At 47.2% G+C, this 16,016-nt stretch overlaps 1 protein-coding gene across 4 annotated transcripts in view; it reads left to right on the forward strand.

Annotated features, from left to right (window-relative positions):
* The window catches only part of LARGE1 (LARGE xylosyl- and glucuronyltransferase 1), a 522,466-nt gene that overhangs the window by 123,358 nt on the left and 383,092 nt on the right, over nucleotides 1-16,016 (forward strand). For all 4 annotated transcript variants that reach the window (XM_090272547.1, XM_090272549.1, XM_090272546.1 and 1 more), the window contains exon 2: nucleotides 6,523-6,710. In XM_090272547.1, coding sequence (XP_090128673.1) covers nucleotides 6,605-6,710 — 106 coding nt within the window. In that variant the 5' untranslated portion in view covers nucleotides 6,523-6,604. The remainder of the gene's footprint in view (nucleotides 1-6,522; nucleotides 6,711-16,016) is intronic.

Raw genomic sequence — 16,016 nt, forward strand, 5'->3', positions numbered from 1 at the left:
GAGGTGGAACGAAGGGAGAGCAAGTTGAGGATAAAGAGGAATTTGCTGCTCCTATAGGGCAAGTGCCACAGAATTCCATAGTTGGGCTTGGGAAGAAGGAGGCAGCTGGGGCTTGTGTGAGAAGGGATTTGTATGATAATGAATATCCAGGGAGGCTGCTGGCTGTGACGGAGATACTTAGTCATTGATCCATTCAATAAATGTTTATTGACCACCTCTTAGATGCCAGGGATTGTGCGAGCAACAAAAACCGCAGTAACCAAAGTAGACAAGGTGCCTGTCTGTCCTTGAGGCATCAGGCTCTGACGAGGGAGATGCAGGCTGGTCACCAGTTTGTCTGTCCTGAGCAAAGAACTGTTGTTCTATTTTCTCGAAAACACTAAAATGTGAGTCCCAGGGTTTCCAACAACTAAATCAGTGCCTTTTTAGCCTCTCTTCATCTCCCTTTTCCTTTTTATAAGAGGTGTATAATGATGCCTCCATGGGTGGCAGTATTCAAATGGGGGAGAAGTGTTTTTGATGGGGATGGGGCAGGTCATCAGAGCCAACTGTAGTCCAGAAGGTGCTTTTGTTTAATTAGAAAAAGGCACTTTTCCTTCCAGAAACTCCGCTTCCATCTGCCAAGGTAACCGTTGTAATAAATATGCAATCAGCAAAGCCCAGGACGTGAATGGTTCTCATGAGTGCAGTGGCTGGTCCCTGCAGCGGTGAGGTAAGGAGGGCAGGTAGGTGTGGCGGGTGGGGGGCCAGCTCTGTTTATTTACTAAGTGCTTCAGGACAGGCGTGTCCCGCTTCATGATGGGGTTATGCTCTGTGAAGCGTGTTCCTTAGGCGACTTGGTCATTGTACGGACATCACAGAGTGCACTCACACAGACCTCAGTGGCACAGGCCAGTACACACCGAGGTTATATGGAATGCCATGTATATATGTTCCATCCGGGACTGACATGTCATTAGGCAGCACACAGCTGTACAGAGCTCTCCAGCAGTGATGCGCGCTGGAATCACCTGAGATCTTGTTTAGATGCAGATGCTGACTGAGTGGGACTGGGGTGGGGCCTGAGGTTCTGCTTTTGTGATGAGATCTTAGCTGCTGCTGCTGCTGCTGGGCCAGAGCTCACGCCGGATAGAGATGGTTAAGTGTAACCCTTTGTCTTCGGTGCTGCTCTCCTGGAGGAGTTTAAAACACACCCAGTCCTCTGCCCTTCGGGGGTTTTAGTCTCGTCGGCAGCCGTCCGTCTCAAGAGACGATGGTGTAGCTTCTTAAGAGTCTATCTGCACAGCCGAGAATGGCTGTGCAGTCCAACTCGGGAGTGACACGGTATCTGTCTCCTCCCGTGTTGAATCGACATCTTGCGATGACGCTGGAGTGTCCTCTCCAGTGGAGCTGAAGCTACAGAGCCTGGGCAGGGTGATATGGAGGGTCTGCTGTTGCCCATGCAGCAGACCCCCCCTCTCTTCGCAGCTGAAGGATCCAAGGGAAAGACGGAGTCCATACAGCTTGGCTTCAGGTGCGCCGCAGGAGTTGCCGGTGTTGACTACGATGTCAAACCGCCTTAGGGACTCCGGCTCCGGATTTTCTGTCGGGGTTTACTCCCTTAGCCTTTCCCCTGAAGAGGTATGCCGCAAGGCAGCGGAGGTTTTTTGGAATCAGAGTTTTCCTTCTCTGATGTGCCCTGACTGGAAGATCGAACCAGCGACACTTAGCTCGCAGGCCGACGCTCAATCCACTGAGCCAAACCAGCCAGGGCAAGGGTTTTAGTCTAATGACTAGCTTAATGCACAGGACATAATTAGGAGACAGCTAAGTGATCAGGAATGTGTTGCTGACACCTGTGGGAGTTTAGACAGGACGGCAAAGAGGCTCCAGGTCTTGACTTGCCAGAGAGGTTCTACAGAAGCTGCAGGACTTGAAATTCTCAGCGGAGGAGAAAGGACATTGCAGGAGAGCCGGGGAGTATGTGAGAAGATGGCTTGGGTGAAGACACCAGCTGGCGATAGATACAAGCAATAATACAGCTAATGATAAAAGCAAAGCTAACATCTGCTGAGGGTCCATCTGCCATGGGACTTGTTTTATGAGCTCAGTCCAGTTCTTTGCACTCTTAGGACCTGGGACAACATCTTGCAAGAAAGGGTCACTGGAAACTGGGGTAACAATGTGTGACTGATAAGATTCAGCCCGTCTTCTAGTTAAAATCCATGGCTCAAATCTGTTAAGTGCCCATAGGATCAGTTTGGCATCCTAAGAAGTGATCCTGAAGGCTTTTGGCCATTGGGTTCCTCCGACTTTTTTTTTTTTTTTTTTTTTTTTGAAGTTACTTAGATTTTTATTCCTTCTTCATGTGCAGTGAGTGGTTCTGGAAAATCCACACATCTTGAACACTCTTGAAAAATCATTTCTAACATCCGTGCTGCTAATTAAAAGACAGCCTCTGGTGTTGATCGGGGAGGTCTGGAGCAGTGTCTGGAATGTAGGCTTCTGATTAGGGTCTTTCAAATGGTAACCAGCCACCCCTGCAGGTATATATTCCCAATTAGGATCCTGCTGATGTTAACTCCCTGCACCCAGCAAGTAAAGTAAAACTAACACATGTGTATTACACGGTCTGCATGGAGGTGTTTTGAATTACGAGCAATATGACAGGACGACATGGTGATTTCAAGCTTTTAAATATTTTTAAACTATCAAAGCAACGCATACTCCTTGTATAAAATTTAGAGAAAATATATTCATATAATGTAAATGACGCATTCTCGACACAGAGGTAACTTTTAATGCTCATACCATTTTCATATCTATAGTTACGGAGCTATTTATACATGTATATGCAATCTATTTACACAGGACTGAGGGAAACTTGCAATCACATTTTGCATTCTACTTTGGGTCCTCCTTTTGTGGCTTAATAGATCATGATCATTTTTGTGGCTCATACAGTGTTGTCTATAAATGTGACGTTTCATGGTTAAGACATGGAAGGAGACGGACAGAGCAGATGTTTAGGAGGAGAAATTGACCAGCTTGGTCAAGAAATTGGATGTGAGATTTGAGGGAGGGGCAGTTAGAGAGTTATCGGGTGGTTCAGTGTCCATTTCACGAGGTAAGTGCAGGTTAGAGATTGGTTTTCTTAGGTCATTTGCACATGTTTGGGATGTAATTTCCAGCCCTCCTCGAGGTTTCTGCCTTCCTTTCTTCTTCTTGTGTTGATTCCTGTATTGACTTCCTGGAGTAACTTCTGATATAAATTGAGATTTTTTTTTTTAATGTGTCTTTAGTGCACAGAGGTGTCATTTAAAAGTCAAATCCATGAAGGACTATTTTTTTACCTGCTGAGTTTAATTTCAGGTGCCAGTGTTATCATAAAATGCAAGCCAACCTTGACTCTGTTTTAAAACTTTATATAAATTGTGTGAATTGAAATGGTCTTATGCAGATAGAGATAGGAAAAGGAGGAAAATAGTGTTTTAAGTGCTTTAAAAAAATTTTTTTTTTAGTCCTCAACCAAGGGCATTTTTTCCCATTGCCTTTAGAAAGAGAGAAAGGGAAAGAGAGAAACATCAATGTGAGAGAAACATTGACTGGCTGCCTCGCATATGTGTCTGGACTGGGGATCATACGTGTCTGGGCAGGGGTCACACATGCCCACGCCCAGACAGGGATCAAACCCGTAACCCAGGCACACTGTGCCCTGAGTGGGAATTGCACCTTCAGCCTTTCTGTTATGGGACAAAGTTCCAACCAACTGAGCCACATGGGCCACGGATAAAGAGTTCTTTGGTGTTATTTAAATATTAATGACACTGGTGTTCAGTTTCCAATATATTCCGACTTGCTCCTAAAGTGTAAATTCATCTGCAACTTTCTGATTATATTTCTGCCTATGGTCCTTTTTGTTTTTTCTTTGGAATGGGAACAAACATTGGTGATATATTTGATCCTGGGAAAGAAAATACTCATAAAATTCAATATGAAGATTTAGGGTTAAATTAGAAAAAAAAAAATGCCCCTAGAGGTGGTTCAAGTCAATCCCTTAGGAAGAGCAGAGCCTGACTGACGTGTCTCAGCCATAGGTGTGTGGGCTGAGTTAATTCATCTTTTTAGGCCTTAGTTTTCTTATTTATAAAATGGGGATGAAAAGTAGGTTATTTCGAAAATTAAAGTAAAAAAAACAGAGAAAATTGTTTGATACATAGTAAGTGCTACTTACTACTAGTTGTCTTTATTATTATAAGTGAACTGTTCTAAAAAAAGGAATTTTAATGTGGTGGTAACTCCTGAAGGAGAACTGAGCAGGTTCATGTTTAAATCAGCCACCCGGCATGTCAGTCAGCACCTATTTGTTGGGATCTGTTTTCTACCAAACCCTAAGGGGGAGATTGGGAGGGGGAGAGAGAAAAACATAAGGAAGGCTGCTCTTGGGTTCCCAGGGAGCTGGGGGCTCACGCTGCCACTTGCTTAATGGGTCTTTGCTAGTCATTCAAGGGTTTTCTCATTTCAGCCTCCTGCCCCAGACAGAAGGTGTCACTTTATTGCATAGATGGATGAAATAAAGCTTATCCAGAGACGGGGGGCTTGCCAAGGTCATAGCTAGTCAACTGTGGCACCGGCCTGTCTACCTGCACAGCCTTCTCCCCCCTCCACTCCCTCTTCCTAAGAGACCACCTGCATTTTCTCGGCTCTCATTCTTAGGGACTAGCAGAGTCTGTGGGCTTTGTTTCTCCTTCTTCCCCAGCGGGGGACTTTTCTTAAGTCAACATTCTTTTTGCAAAGAGATTTTTCTTTTTCGGCTGTACTTCCCAGTGCACACCCTCCAGCCCTCTGGTCTTTCATGTGTTTCAGAAGAGAGCCATTTAGAAAAGTGTCGGACTGGTTACAGAAGACAGGCTGGCCTTTGATCGTGGAGAAGGGCTCCATTAGGTGTTTATCGCCGGCAACTTGCTGAACACAAACTCCTGAAGCTCCGCAGGGTCTCCTCGGGTTAGAATCTGATTCCATTTTTTCATTCAGTGGCCTATTATTGGGCCCCTGCGGGTGACAGGCAGTATGCTAACTCTTAAGGAATGCCGGGTGCCTCAGACAGACCACCTGTCTCCTGGAAACGCAAAGACTGGTGCGGAAGGGAGACAGTTCCATCGGACTGTTGTCATGGAGGGTTTCAGGGTTGTGGCAGAGGGAAGGACCCATTGTGGGAACGTCTATGGGGACGCTGATTCTTTGGGAATTTGAAGCCTACTGTTAGAGCTGTGTGCAGTGGTAGGTCCTTCTCTGTTAGGGAGGCCCCATGAGGACTGCCCCCTCCACCTACAGCCAGTGTGACATCTGTGTTAGGAGGAGGTGGGACGGGATTTCATGATCTGTTGGTTTTTTAATTCATTTCTGAATCACGTGAGTTTCTGGTTATATCCTCAGGTGGAAGACCATGGGCCCGCTGCTCCATCTGTATTACCTTCTCCCCTGTTTGTATCAGGTTTCAGCCAGTCTTCTGCGTGGTCTGAGGATTGTCCCTCCGCAGACGGGTTATAGATTCTCTCTCTGTTCCTCCCCATTCTCTACACATTGCAATTGTTTTCTGGACATCTTCTTCTGTGTTAAAGAGGAATGCCATCAAGGTGGTCCTGGTGAGCGTGTGTAGGTTCTCCATGGTGATGAAGATGTAGTCTCCTGCAGGTGATGTTGTGGCCTCTCCAGTCTCCTTTCCTTTGACTCTGACGTCCGTCGGCCCTGCATGCCTTCCACAGTTCTCTCTGCCAGGATCACGGGAACTGTGCTGCCATCCTGACCGTGTGTGGGTCGGTCAGCATCTTCATCATCCTCCCAGAGAGGTTCCCGTGGATGTTTTCTGTTGGTCTGTCTTGTCAGACCACGCTCTTGGAAGCCAACCTTGGGTCTACTTTTTCAAAACACAGCACCTGGTTAGTGCTTGGTGTATACCAGGTGCCACCTACATGCTCCTTTAACGAGTGTGTTAGTTCAGGCTTCAAAAATAAATGCTAGGATGACGTGCACGTGTGTGTGTCGGGGGGGGGGGTTGTGTGCACATGAGAGAGACAAAGAGATTCCTTACAGTTTTCATGCTCTTTTATTTATTTATTTTTATTTTTTCTTTTTAAAATTTATTTGTTTGCTTATTTATTTACTTTTAGAGAGAGGGGAAAGGAGAAAGAGAGGGAGAGAAACATCACTATGTGGTTGCTTCTCACTCGTGCCCCCAACTGGGGACCTGACGTACAACCCAGTCATGTGCCCTGACTGGGAATCGAACCAGCGACACTTGGCTCGCAGGCCGACGCTCAATCCACTTGAGCCACAGCAGCCAGGGCTTCTTTTGTTTATTTTTTAACTCTCTCAGTTTTGACAGATCGCAAGGCTACCAGCATCCTCTCCTGGGATAAAAGGTTAGCGGGAACCGTGGACGAGTCGGACTGCTCTCTAGATCTCCAGGCTCTTTGTCTCTGCAGTGTGCGTCCGTGGACAGTGCTGAGAACTCACCCTTCCCGCTCTGCTCTTCCTTTGCAGGGAGTATTATGAGGGAGGCCAAGGACTCCACGCTCCGGGCACAGACACGGCGCTGGGCGTAGGGATTGCCACCTCTGAGAGGATGCTGGCAATCTGCAGGGGGAGACGGAAATTCCTGGCTGCCTCGCTGACGGTTCTCTGCATTCCAGCCATCACCTGGCTTTACCTGTTTGCCGGGAGCTTTGAAGGTAAGAAGGAAGCTTTTTCAAAGTGAGAGGGAAGCGGGTGGGGGGAAGAAAGAGAACCCTGACTGTCCCAGCGTCCTAGGAAGAGCCTCCGAGTCATCGAATCCCAGCGTGCCATTGTGTAGACTGGAATGCCGGTGCCTGGTGACAGAGAAAGACCTGCCCTGGTTTACCCAGGTAGTTGGATGTAGTCACTACTGTGAGGAGGACAAGATAAACACCAGCACACTAAGGGGCACCTGGACGCAGTGGCATGGGTAGCAGTCACACAAACAGCAGCACCAGCTTTGCAGGCGGAAAAGGTTGGGCCCTCGAGGGATTACTTGACTCTTCACGGAGCCCGACGTTTCGTTCTTTCTCCCATTTAGTCACCTATTTGTTCACATAGTCAACATTGTGTTACCGCTGGTCCTGCCGGGGTTTCACATCGCTGCTGAGCCAGGTGGGTGCTGGACGCACCGTGGGCGGGCAGCGGGACCTTCACAGTACGGGGAGGACCCAGACAGGCGACCACGCAGACCACGTTGCCGTGTGTGGGATGAGGAGACCAGCCCCGGAGGCTGTGGGAGGCGGAAGCCGGAGCTCTGGGCCGAGCTGGGTGTGCGGGATGGTCAGTCATTCTGATCTGTGAGCACAGGGATGCAACACAGGAGTGGCCCTCCCCAAATAAATAAGTACCAATGCCAATCCCTGCCCCTTCCCAGAAATCAGTAGGAAGGACCAGACCGGCGAATGAGTCCTCCAGCGAGCAGTTGCAAGTGCAGCGCTGTGTGTTGCACATCAGAGGTGATTTTCTGCGCTCTGGGGAGGGAAGCAGGGTGGTGGTGCGCAACACACTTTCTTCTTATTTACCCCACGCTCGAGTTCAAAGAGAAACATGAACTCAAAGCAAATCTGACTCAAGGAAGTCGCTACTGTGTTTTTAAACATTTTCTTTATGCATAATTTTATTGACAGCTCAAGGCTACCTTTTAATTAGGAGTTCCACTTCACTTTCTGAGATTTGCCCTGAGTTAGCGAGACTGAATATAAATGAGGGGGAGCTGTGTGCCGGCATAGCAGGGAGGGCCCAGTGACACTTCTCTGTCACTCTCCTGTTCCTACATCCCGGCAGGTGGTGGAGCTTTCATCTGAGCAGCCGGATAGAGTAAATTATGCCATGGCGGTACGGATGGTTAATTTTCGGCAAAGGGACCAGAGGGAGGGAGGAGAGTCAATGATAATCCTAGGTTAGTTATAAGGAAGCATTCTTCTAGGGATGATGGAGGAGCCCTTGTAAAACAGGACTAAGAGCATCGGCTGCCAGACTCGGTTTAATATGTTAGAACATTGACTTTCACAGTATAGCTAGATTGATAGTAGTAGTAGTAGTAGTAGAAGTAGAAGTAGTAGTAGGAGTAGTAGGAGTAGGAGTATAACAATAATGATGATGATAACAACAATATAAACTATTAGTATTTCGAGCATTTCTATCTGCCAGGCATTGTTGTAAGGACTTTACATGTGTTATGTCCTTCTCTGCAATAATTCAGTGTAGTAGGTACGGATGACGAGGCGAGGCAGGTAAGTCAGTGATTTGCCCAAAGCCAGTCAAGATGGGGCCTGGATTACTGGACTCAAGAGCTGGGCTTTGAAACTACAAAACTATGTTGTAGATTGGGGCTTCAGTGAGGTAGCAGACTTCAGCAAGGGGTTTGACAGAGGATCACATGACATTTTGGGTGCCTTGAGGGAAGTAGCAGAATATTGATTTGCACTCATTGATAGAAACTCAACCCTAAAAGATCTGAGCCAAAGGGGAACTTGGGGGCTAACAAAACTTATAAGTCTGAAGGTAGGGCGGGCTTCAGGCAGGGTTGGATCCAGGGGCTCAAATGATACTTATGTAGCTTGGTCTCTCTTCATCCCTTTGCTCTACTTATCTCTTCTGTGGTTTCTTTCAGGGTAGCTTTTCCTACACAGAAGAGGCTTTAGTTTATCCTCCCCAGTCCCTGTAGAAAGAGGGGTTCTTCTTCCCCCTAATTCTTTAGGATTGCCTCTGGTTACTTGTCCAGACCTGAGTCACTGTGACTAGAGAGGCTGGTGAGGGAGGCCCTGAGCACTGTGCCTGTTTCTGGTCACAGGGTAGAGAGGAGTCCCCTGAAACATGTGGAGTGACATTGGGGGAGGGGTGTCCCCCAAAGATAAATGGTTCAGTTTCTCAGAGGACAGACTAGAAGTTGATCAGGGTTACAGAGAATGCATAACTGGCTGTGGTCAGTGGTGTGTTGATGTCAACTTGAAGGCTGTTTTCCAGCTTCATGTTGTCCTGCTCACCTGGGCTGATGGAGTGGCTGTGATCCTGGACTTTGAATGATACTAGACTGGCAGATAGATCATAGGAAATGGGGAGGATTGAGAAAAAAACCTTGAAGCAACATGCACAGACTGGGCATAGGTACTATACCTGTAATCATGAAGCTTACCAATAAATCCTATCCTTGGGACCAAATCAGAAACTGCTTTAAATAGGGACTGGGTGATTGGGTACATTAGCAGAAGTATTCTAGCTAGCATTGTAAAGGTGACATATTTCTTTTAATGGGTAACAGTCCACAGCTGGGCTACTGCCTTTATTTCTGGAGGCTATACTTTTAGAACAGTCTAGATAAGTCAGCACACTTAGGAGAATCTAGGTGAATGACAGGGCCCATTCAAAGCCGGTGATATTAGAAATAGTGGAAAGAATTGAGGCTGTTTATCTGGGAGAGGCAGAGGCTCCAGGTGTATATGATTAGCTTCAGCAAATAGTCAAAGAACTGTCACCTGACAGAGAGATCAGGCTTACTCTGATGGCCCCTGAATCTTTGGAGGGGCCACCCTGTCACAGTGGGGTCCAGCTTATCATAATGAGGATCATTCTCTTCAGCGCCAGACTGAGCTGCGCTGGGAGGGTGTGAAGTGGGCACCATGCAAAGTGTGCAAACGCCAGGCAGCATGGTGGGAGGGCGTTGAGGACTGGGGACAATTAGGATGACCTACTAACCTCCTGACCCCAGAGATCCTTAGACTCTAGAAAAGACCACTGCGGAGCTCCTGCCCATGGCCAGACATCAGCGCGCCTCCAGACAGTCCTGAGGAGACATTCTTCTCTCTGTAAACACAACTTGGCAATCCATTTATTGACATTCTTGAGTTTTCTGTTTCAAGGCAGGCGGAGCCATAAATAAGGTACAGGGTTGCTGTCTGCTTTCATGGGAATGCTGTGCATAGTTAATGCGGGTTTACCTATTTTTCAACCCTATTTAATTTTAATGGATCTCCTGAGAGCGGGGCCGAGAACCCTCCCTGAGGTGTGGACGCTCTGAGCATAAGATCTGGAGTTCGATTCCATGACGCTGCACGGGAAGCTGAGGGAGCAGTGGACAGGGTCAGGTGTCTCAGGCCCTAGGATCAGCCAGAGCAGCTGGGGGGTGTGGAGCACAGCCCCTCCTCTTTCTAGAGCTTCCTCTTCTCCTGTAGGAAGTGACATTGTAAAAATGAAGCACACCCTCTGAGGCGCTAACGTTCAGCGAGGTTATGCTAAGCACTGAATGTGTGGCCAGCCTTCTCCAATCCATGGGAAGGGGCAATGGCTTCTTGTGATTTGCTCCTGAGTGTGGATCCAAGATCAATGGATCAAATGATGGGGAAGCAGGCATCTTCTCAATGTGAAAAAGAACAGCTGTTCTCACCACTTGATTTTCTAGGTCTTGGAGTCCACCATCTGGGAGAGGGTTGCGATCCCCATTCCCAGAAGTGTTTGTGAAAGGCCAGCCAAATGACCGCTTGGTTAAGGATGCTAATTAGGGGATACTCGGTTGGTCCCTAAGACCCAAGTTCCTAAGCCCTTCTTCTTACTTTGCTTCTTCTCAAGGACACCTTTCTTCCCCTGCCGCCTTAGTTAACGTGCCCAGCTCCTCGTCTCCCAGGCGCCATGCTTCCGAGTCCTCATTCTCATTTTCCTTTGTTCCCTCCATTGTGTGCTTGCCCATCCAGTTGCAGCTGACCTTGGCCTCTGGGGCCACGTTCTTCCTCTGGGATCCTCACTGAGGCGGCAGCATCTCCTGCACCCTCCAGAGAGTAGCCAGAGCTACGTGCTGCTCTTGTTGCCCCCCCTGGCCCTACCTCCTAACATCCTGCTCACACTCTCTGTCCAGCCATCCTGGACTTGTACATCCTGGCGCACTGCCCTCAGTGGCCTCAGGTCCCTCACGTGCTGTTCCTTCTCCCCGGGACATAGCTGCCCCTTCGTCCTTCCCCTCTCCCTCTTTGCCTGGCTCCCTTGGCTCCTCCTACCTCATCTTTAACATGATTGCTTTTCACCCTTAACTCTGTTGGGTTTCCTCTGCTACACGCCCCCCTATCTCCTGTACTCTCGCCTTCTTCATATCACAGCCCGTTGCTTTTCTTGTCTGTATAACCCCCCGTCTTCAGGGCAGGTGACACGCATCAGGAGGGAAGGGAGCGATTCTCTTGTGTTCATCTTTCCATCTCTGGCTCCCACTGTAGTTCCAGGAGAAGAGCTGGTCCCCAACTCTTAGTTGAATGAATGACGGAGGGAAGAAATGCACCCCTTTTTGGCTTAGAGTGCCCACAGTTCTCACCATTGCCTCGTGGATTAACTCCAGACCCCTTTTCATGGCTCTGGGATCTTTCACAGGCTTTCCCCCTTAGCTCATAATTTCTTTGTTTCACTCAGGTGAGCGCCTCATTGAGCTTCCTGAGAAAAATTCTGCTTGGCTGCTTCATTTCTTCTCTCGTTAGTTTTCTGCTCAGTAGACAGTTCTCTTTCCCACGACCCTATCTCTCAGCCAACACCTTCACTGCCCACGTACAATGTCACTTCCCCTGGTGTCTGATTCCAGAGGGACATGTCTGTGATAGCCCTCACGAAGGGATATTTTGCTTGCTCGGTCTTTGCTTATTCACGCTCACGAGTTTCTGGACACAAGAGACTTGTTTTATTCATTGTTACCTTTCCAGTGCCTGAAAAATCACTCTTCATGGGTCCTTAGGAGATGCTGGCTAGAAAGGATTCTGGGCATCGAGGCAAGCAGAAGCCACAGGTGGACAAGGCTCCTCCTTGTGTGCTGAGCATCTGTGCTTTTGAGACTTCAGGAGGGGGGTGCCAGGACCCTCACCTTCCTTATGGGGGTGACCTTGCTCAAGCACACCTCTGTGGGAATTAAATCATGCCTCTTATTTTCCACCGGGATCCACTTTTCTCACGGGCATGGGATTTTTATTTGCAGGTGTGGTTCTTTCTTTTCTGCCCATCAAGGAGATGGTGTTTAGCTGTTACTGAGTTATCATCGCAAGGGAAAAGGGTGTTTGTCAGCCATTGGGAAAATTGTTTACACATGCTGCCCTCCCGATACTTGATAGTGGCCCTGTGTGTGGGCTCCGTGCAGGTTTACCTGGTCAGAGAGTGTGCAGCGGCTATTTTGAAAGCAAGTGTCTTCGGTGGATGCAAAGTCCTAAATGTTTAGAACCAGTGTCATGTAAGAGAGGCACCGAGATTAACTTCTGAATAGCTTTCAGCTCGCGCTCAGCTTTTGTCACTCCTGAAGCCTCAGTTCACTGTTCCTGCCATTCTTACCAACCTAAACTCCTCCTGAAATGAATGCTTGGAGAGGCATCAGGATACATTTCAACAGGAAGAACTGGGGACCCTGACATCTGGGTGCTTTGAAGAGTGGCAGAGAGAACCAGGGAGTTGTAAGTTAATGCGTTTTCTTTGCTTTATCATGATGAGGGATCGGGGCCACGTGAACAGTGCAATAGGGGTGATGGGGGCATCTCTTATCCAAGTCGAGCTTGTCCCAACATGACTCCTCTCCCAGCCTCGCACACACTCCCCGATCCCTGAGCTCAGAGGCTGAGCCGGGAGGTTGCTAAATGCAGACGGTGCAAGGTGCCCCCGAGGCTAGACTGTGTGGCCGCTTTGACGGCAGCCAGGCCAGTTTGCCTTCGTGCCAATGGCCCTAATGTGTCACTTAATAAGAGTGTAATGGAGTATAAGACCACAGGCTGCTGGATGCAAAATGAAATGGAAAGTGTAAATTAAAAGTTTTGAATAATTAAAAAAATCAGAAACGAAGGGCTTTTGCAGCCACTGGTTAGTAGCTGTCAGTGCCAAGCTGAAGAGAAAGCCGCAGGGCGCATTGGGCTGCATGTATCTGTGGTCCTTAACGTTGGGTCAAAAGGCATCCCCTCAAGGCCTGGGAATCTTAGAGGGCAGTTGAAATTTATCCCAATTTTATTTAGTTGTGAGGTGGTTGTTAAGGTGACTACTTATTCTTAGTTTCTCTGCTTAAAATAAGAGTGGTAGTCCTGCTGGGCTGGAGAAAATGATGCTATTGCAACAGTTGGCTGCTTCTCCTGGGGGGGCTCATGGCAAGAGCCTTGGGCCAGGCAACAGGAAACCTGGTATGAGTTTCCCGTGGCTGCTGTAACAAATTTAAAGTGGCTTAAAAAAAACACACACATAACTTATCCTATAGTTCTGGAAATCAGAAATCTAGAATCAGTCTTCCTGGCTTAAAGCCAAGACGTTAGCCAGGCTGCTTCCTTCTGGAAGCCCCAACAGAGGCTCCACGTCCTGGCCTTTTTCAGCCCCTGGAGGCTGCCTGCTTTCCACGGTTTGTGGCCCTTCCCTCCATCTCCAATGGTTTGACATGTAGCACCTGCAAGTACTGACTCCGACCTCTTGCTTCCGTTTTCACGTCTCTTTCCCTGTGACCCTTGGCCTCCCTCTCATAGGACACTTTGATCACCAGAACTTCTGCTCTGTGGGAGTCCTGGTGTTCAAATGATTTCATTTTAGACACCACTGTAACAGAAGGAGGGAGGGATTCCGTTCAGAGAGACCTGCTGATGGTTGAGTAGGTTTGTTCATTTTAAGTAAGAGGGAGCCCTTGCATAACTACTTTGGATTATCTTTGGTGTCATCCCCTAAATTGAGCATACGCTAAGGCCCATCAGTTCTACCCCAGCCATTGGGACATGTGTGTACCAAAGAGAACGTATGTACATTTGCACAAAAGATATGTGCAAGAATGTTCACACCAGTGTTGTTATTATAGCACCAAATGGGAAACTACTGAAATGTCCATCTACAATAAAATAAACAAGTACCTAGTGACATATTTATCTAGTGAAGTACTGCCGGGCAGTGAATGTTGAGATTAAGAAGACAGACACAAAAAAGTACATTCTGGATGATTCCAATTATATAAATGCAAAAAACAGGCAAAAATTAATGTAGGGTTAGAGGCTAGGGCAGGGCATAAGGAAGATTTTGGGGTGCTGGTAATTTATTTTTTTAGCCTATGTGATAATTATACAGGTGTGTTCATTTTGTGACAATTTAAGCGTTCCATTTATTCACTTTTCTGTGTGTTATGCTATTTAAAAAAACAACTATGCAAATCTTAACAGTTCAGTATCTGAATTTGAAGACATTTTGTGGGTTTTGCATTCTGTTCAGATAAGAGGAATTTTATGAGCCTTTGGGATTTTTGAATCTATGTCACTGTTTAACTTTGAAATTCAAATGCTTTTTAAGCATGAAACTTTCCTTTTGGGATAGATGTTGAACATTTTTATTTAACCACATTTTTCTTTTTTCCTCCCTGACATGCCTCACCATTTGGACACCAATTCCCCCGTGAGGGCCTGATCACAGCACTGACGTCAAGATCTGAAATTTGCTCATAGAACGCTCATTCTGAAAGGGGGTTTCCGTCAGTTTGAAACGAGACCAGTAGTAACAGGCACAGCTCAGAGATCTTGTGGGTTCTTTTGCAGACCACCCCTGTAAAGCAAATTTTACAAATACAGGGAAGTCCCAATCTCTTTGCTTGTGGAGGGTCTTGCCTTCAACTGGTTAAAAAAAAATGTAACATCTCTGAAGCACAATAAAATAAGGTATGCCCATACTCCTATCAGCACTCTAGCAATGATGTAGCTCCAATCGCTATTAAAGCAATATTACTTCTTGACATGGATGCATCTTCATAAATCCCATGTGCCTGGAAAAAAAAATGTTGGTATCGTACTGTAGACAATGTGGAAGCACAGAAGAATATACAGGGTAGAGCAAAGTAGGTTTAGGGTTGTTCATATGGAAAACAACACAATAATGAATAAATAGTACAAGAATGGGCTGGTTCATACACTCACACTATGAACCTGCTTTTGCCCCCCCCCCCCACCCCGCATGCTACTTAGCAAGAGCTTCTGTTTCTAGCTTGTTAAACAGAACTGGCTGCACCTGGTGTGTGTGCAGTCGTATTGGCTTTGGCCCGCCCACTGCTTTTACCATTTTTGAATTTATATTAATAGTTTTAAAAAAATGGGAGCACACAAAAATCATGATTTCTGGCTTTCCTCAAAAAAAATAAAAAAGCAGGAGATGGGGGAGGGAAGACCTAGCAAACCCAGCGCTCATTTCATTGCAGCAGTGATGGTCTGGAGCGGAGCAGTGACTGTCCCATTGCAGAGGGCATGGCCGTTTGCTCCCATTGGCCACAGTCCCCATCGGTCCGGGTTGGCCCCTGCACTATCCTAGGCACTGTTTTTCCCCCGCAGAGCTGATGTGAGAAGAAAGAACCTCAGACTTTGGCTCATGCTGCTTATGGTGTCTGGCTGGCTCCGTTAGACTTTGGGTTTGGACCTTTTGATTTACTCTCCGCCAGGGGCTGGGCTACAGATTTTACATACATTATCTCTTTTATCTCTCCAAACAACTTCACACTTGTCCCATTGAGAAGGAAACCGAGGCTCTGGGACCTTGAGGTCTTTCGCCAAGGTCACTCAGCCAGTAAATAAGGCTGCGAGCATGCACACCCAGTCTGCACCTGAGAAGGCCCGTCGCTACTACTTGGCATATGTAGGAACAACTGGTAGATGACATTTCAAAGTCAACACACTCAGGCTTTAGATAAGGACAAGACAAATCCAGAGACAGGGGAAAAGGGGCCATCGAGGACGAGTAGGCAAACCATGTTCTGTGGCTTGCGGGATTATTATAAGCCAATATAAGCAGAAAATTCGATTAGTCCTTTAATGCAATTTGCATTTTGTTTCTGCCAGAGACTCATGCAATTAAGAGCAGGAATGGACGATGGGAATCATCTAGGCAGCCCTCAGCCTACGCAGATAAAGCCTTTGAAAATTACACAAGGACTTTATCTAGGACAGGGGCTGATGGTGGGGTGCACATGTCCCTAAATGATAGGTGACACTATTTAAATCACAGAGTGACAATAGACCAGTGAGTTAACA

The sequence above is a fragment of the Furipterus horrens genome, unplaced genomic scaffold, assembly GCF_987537825.1.
Source record: "Furipterus horrens unplaced genomic scaffold, mFurHor1.1.pri manual_scaffold_4, whole genome shotgun sequence".
Taxonomy (NCBI): Eukaryota; Metazoa; Chordata; class Mammalia; order Chiroptera; family Furipteridae; genus Furipterus; species Furipterus horrens.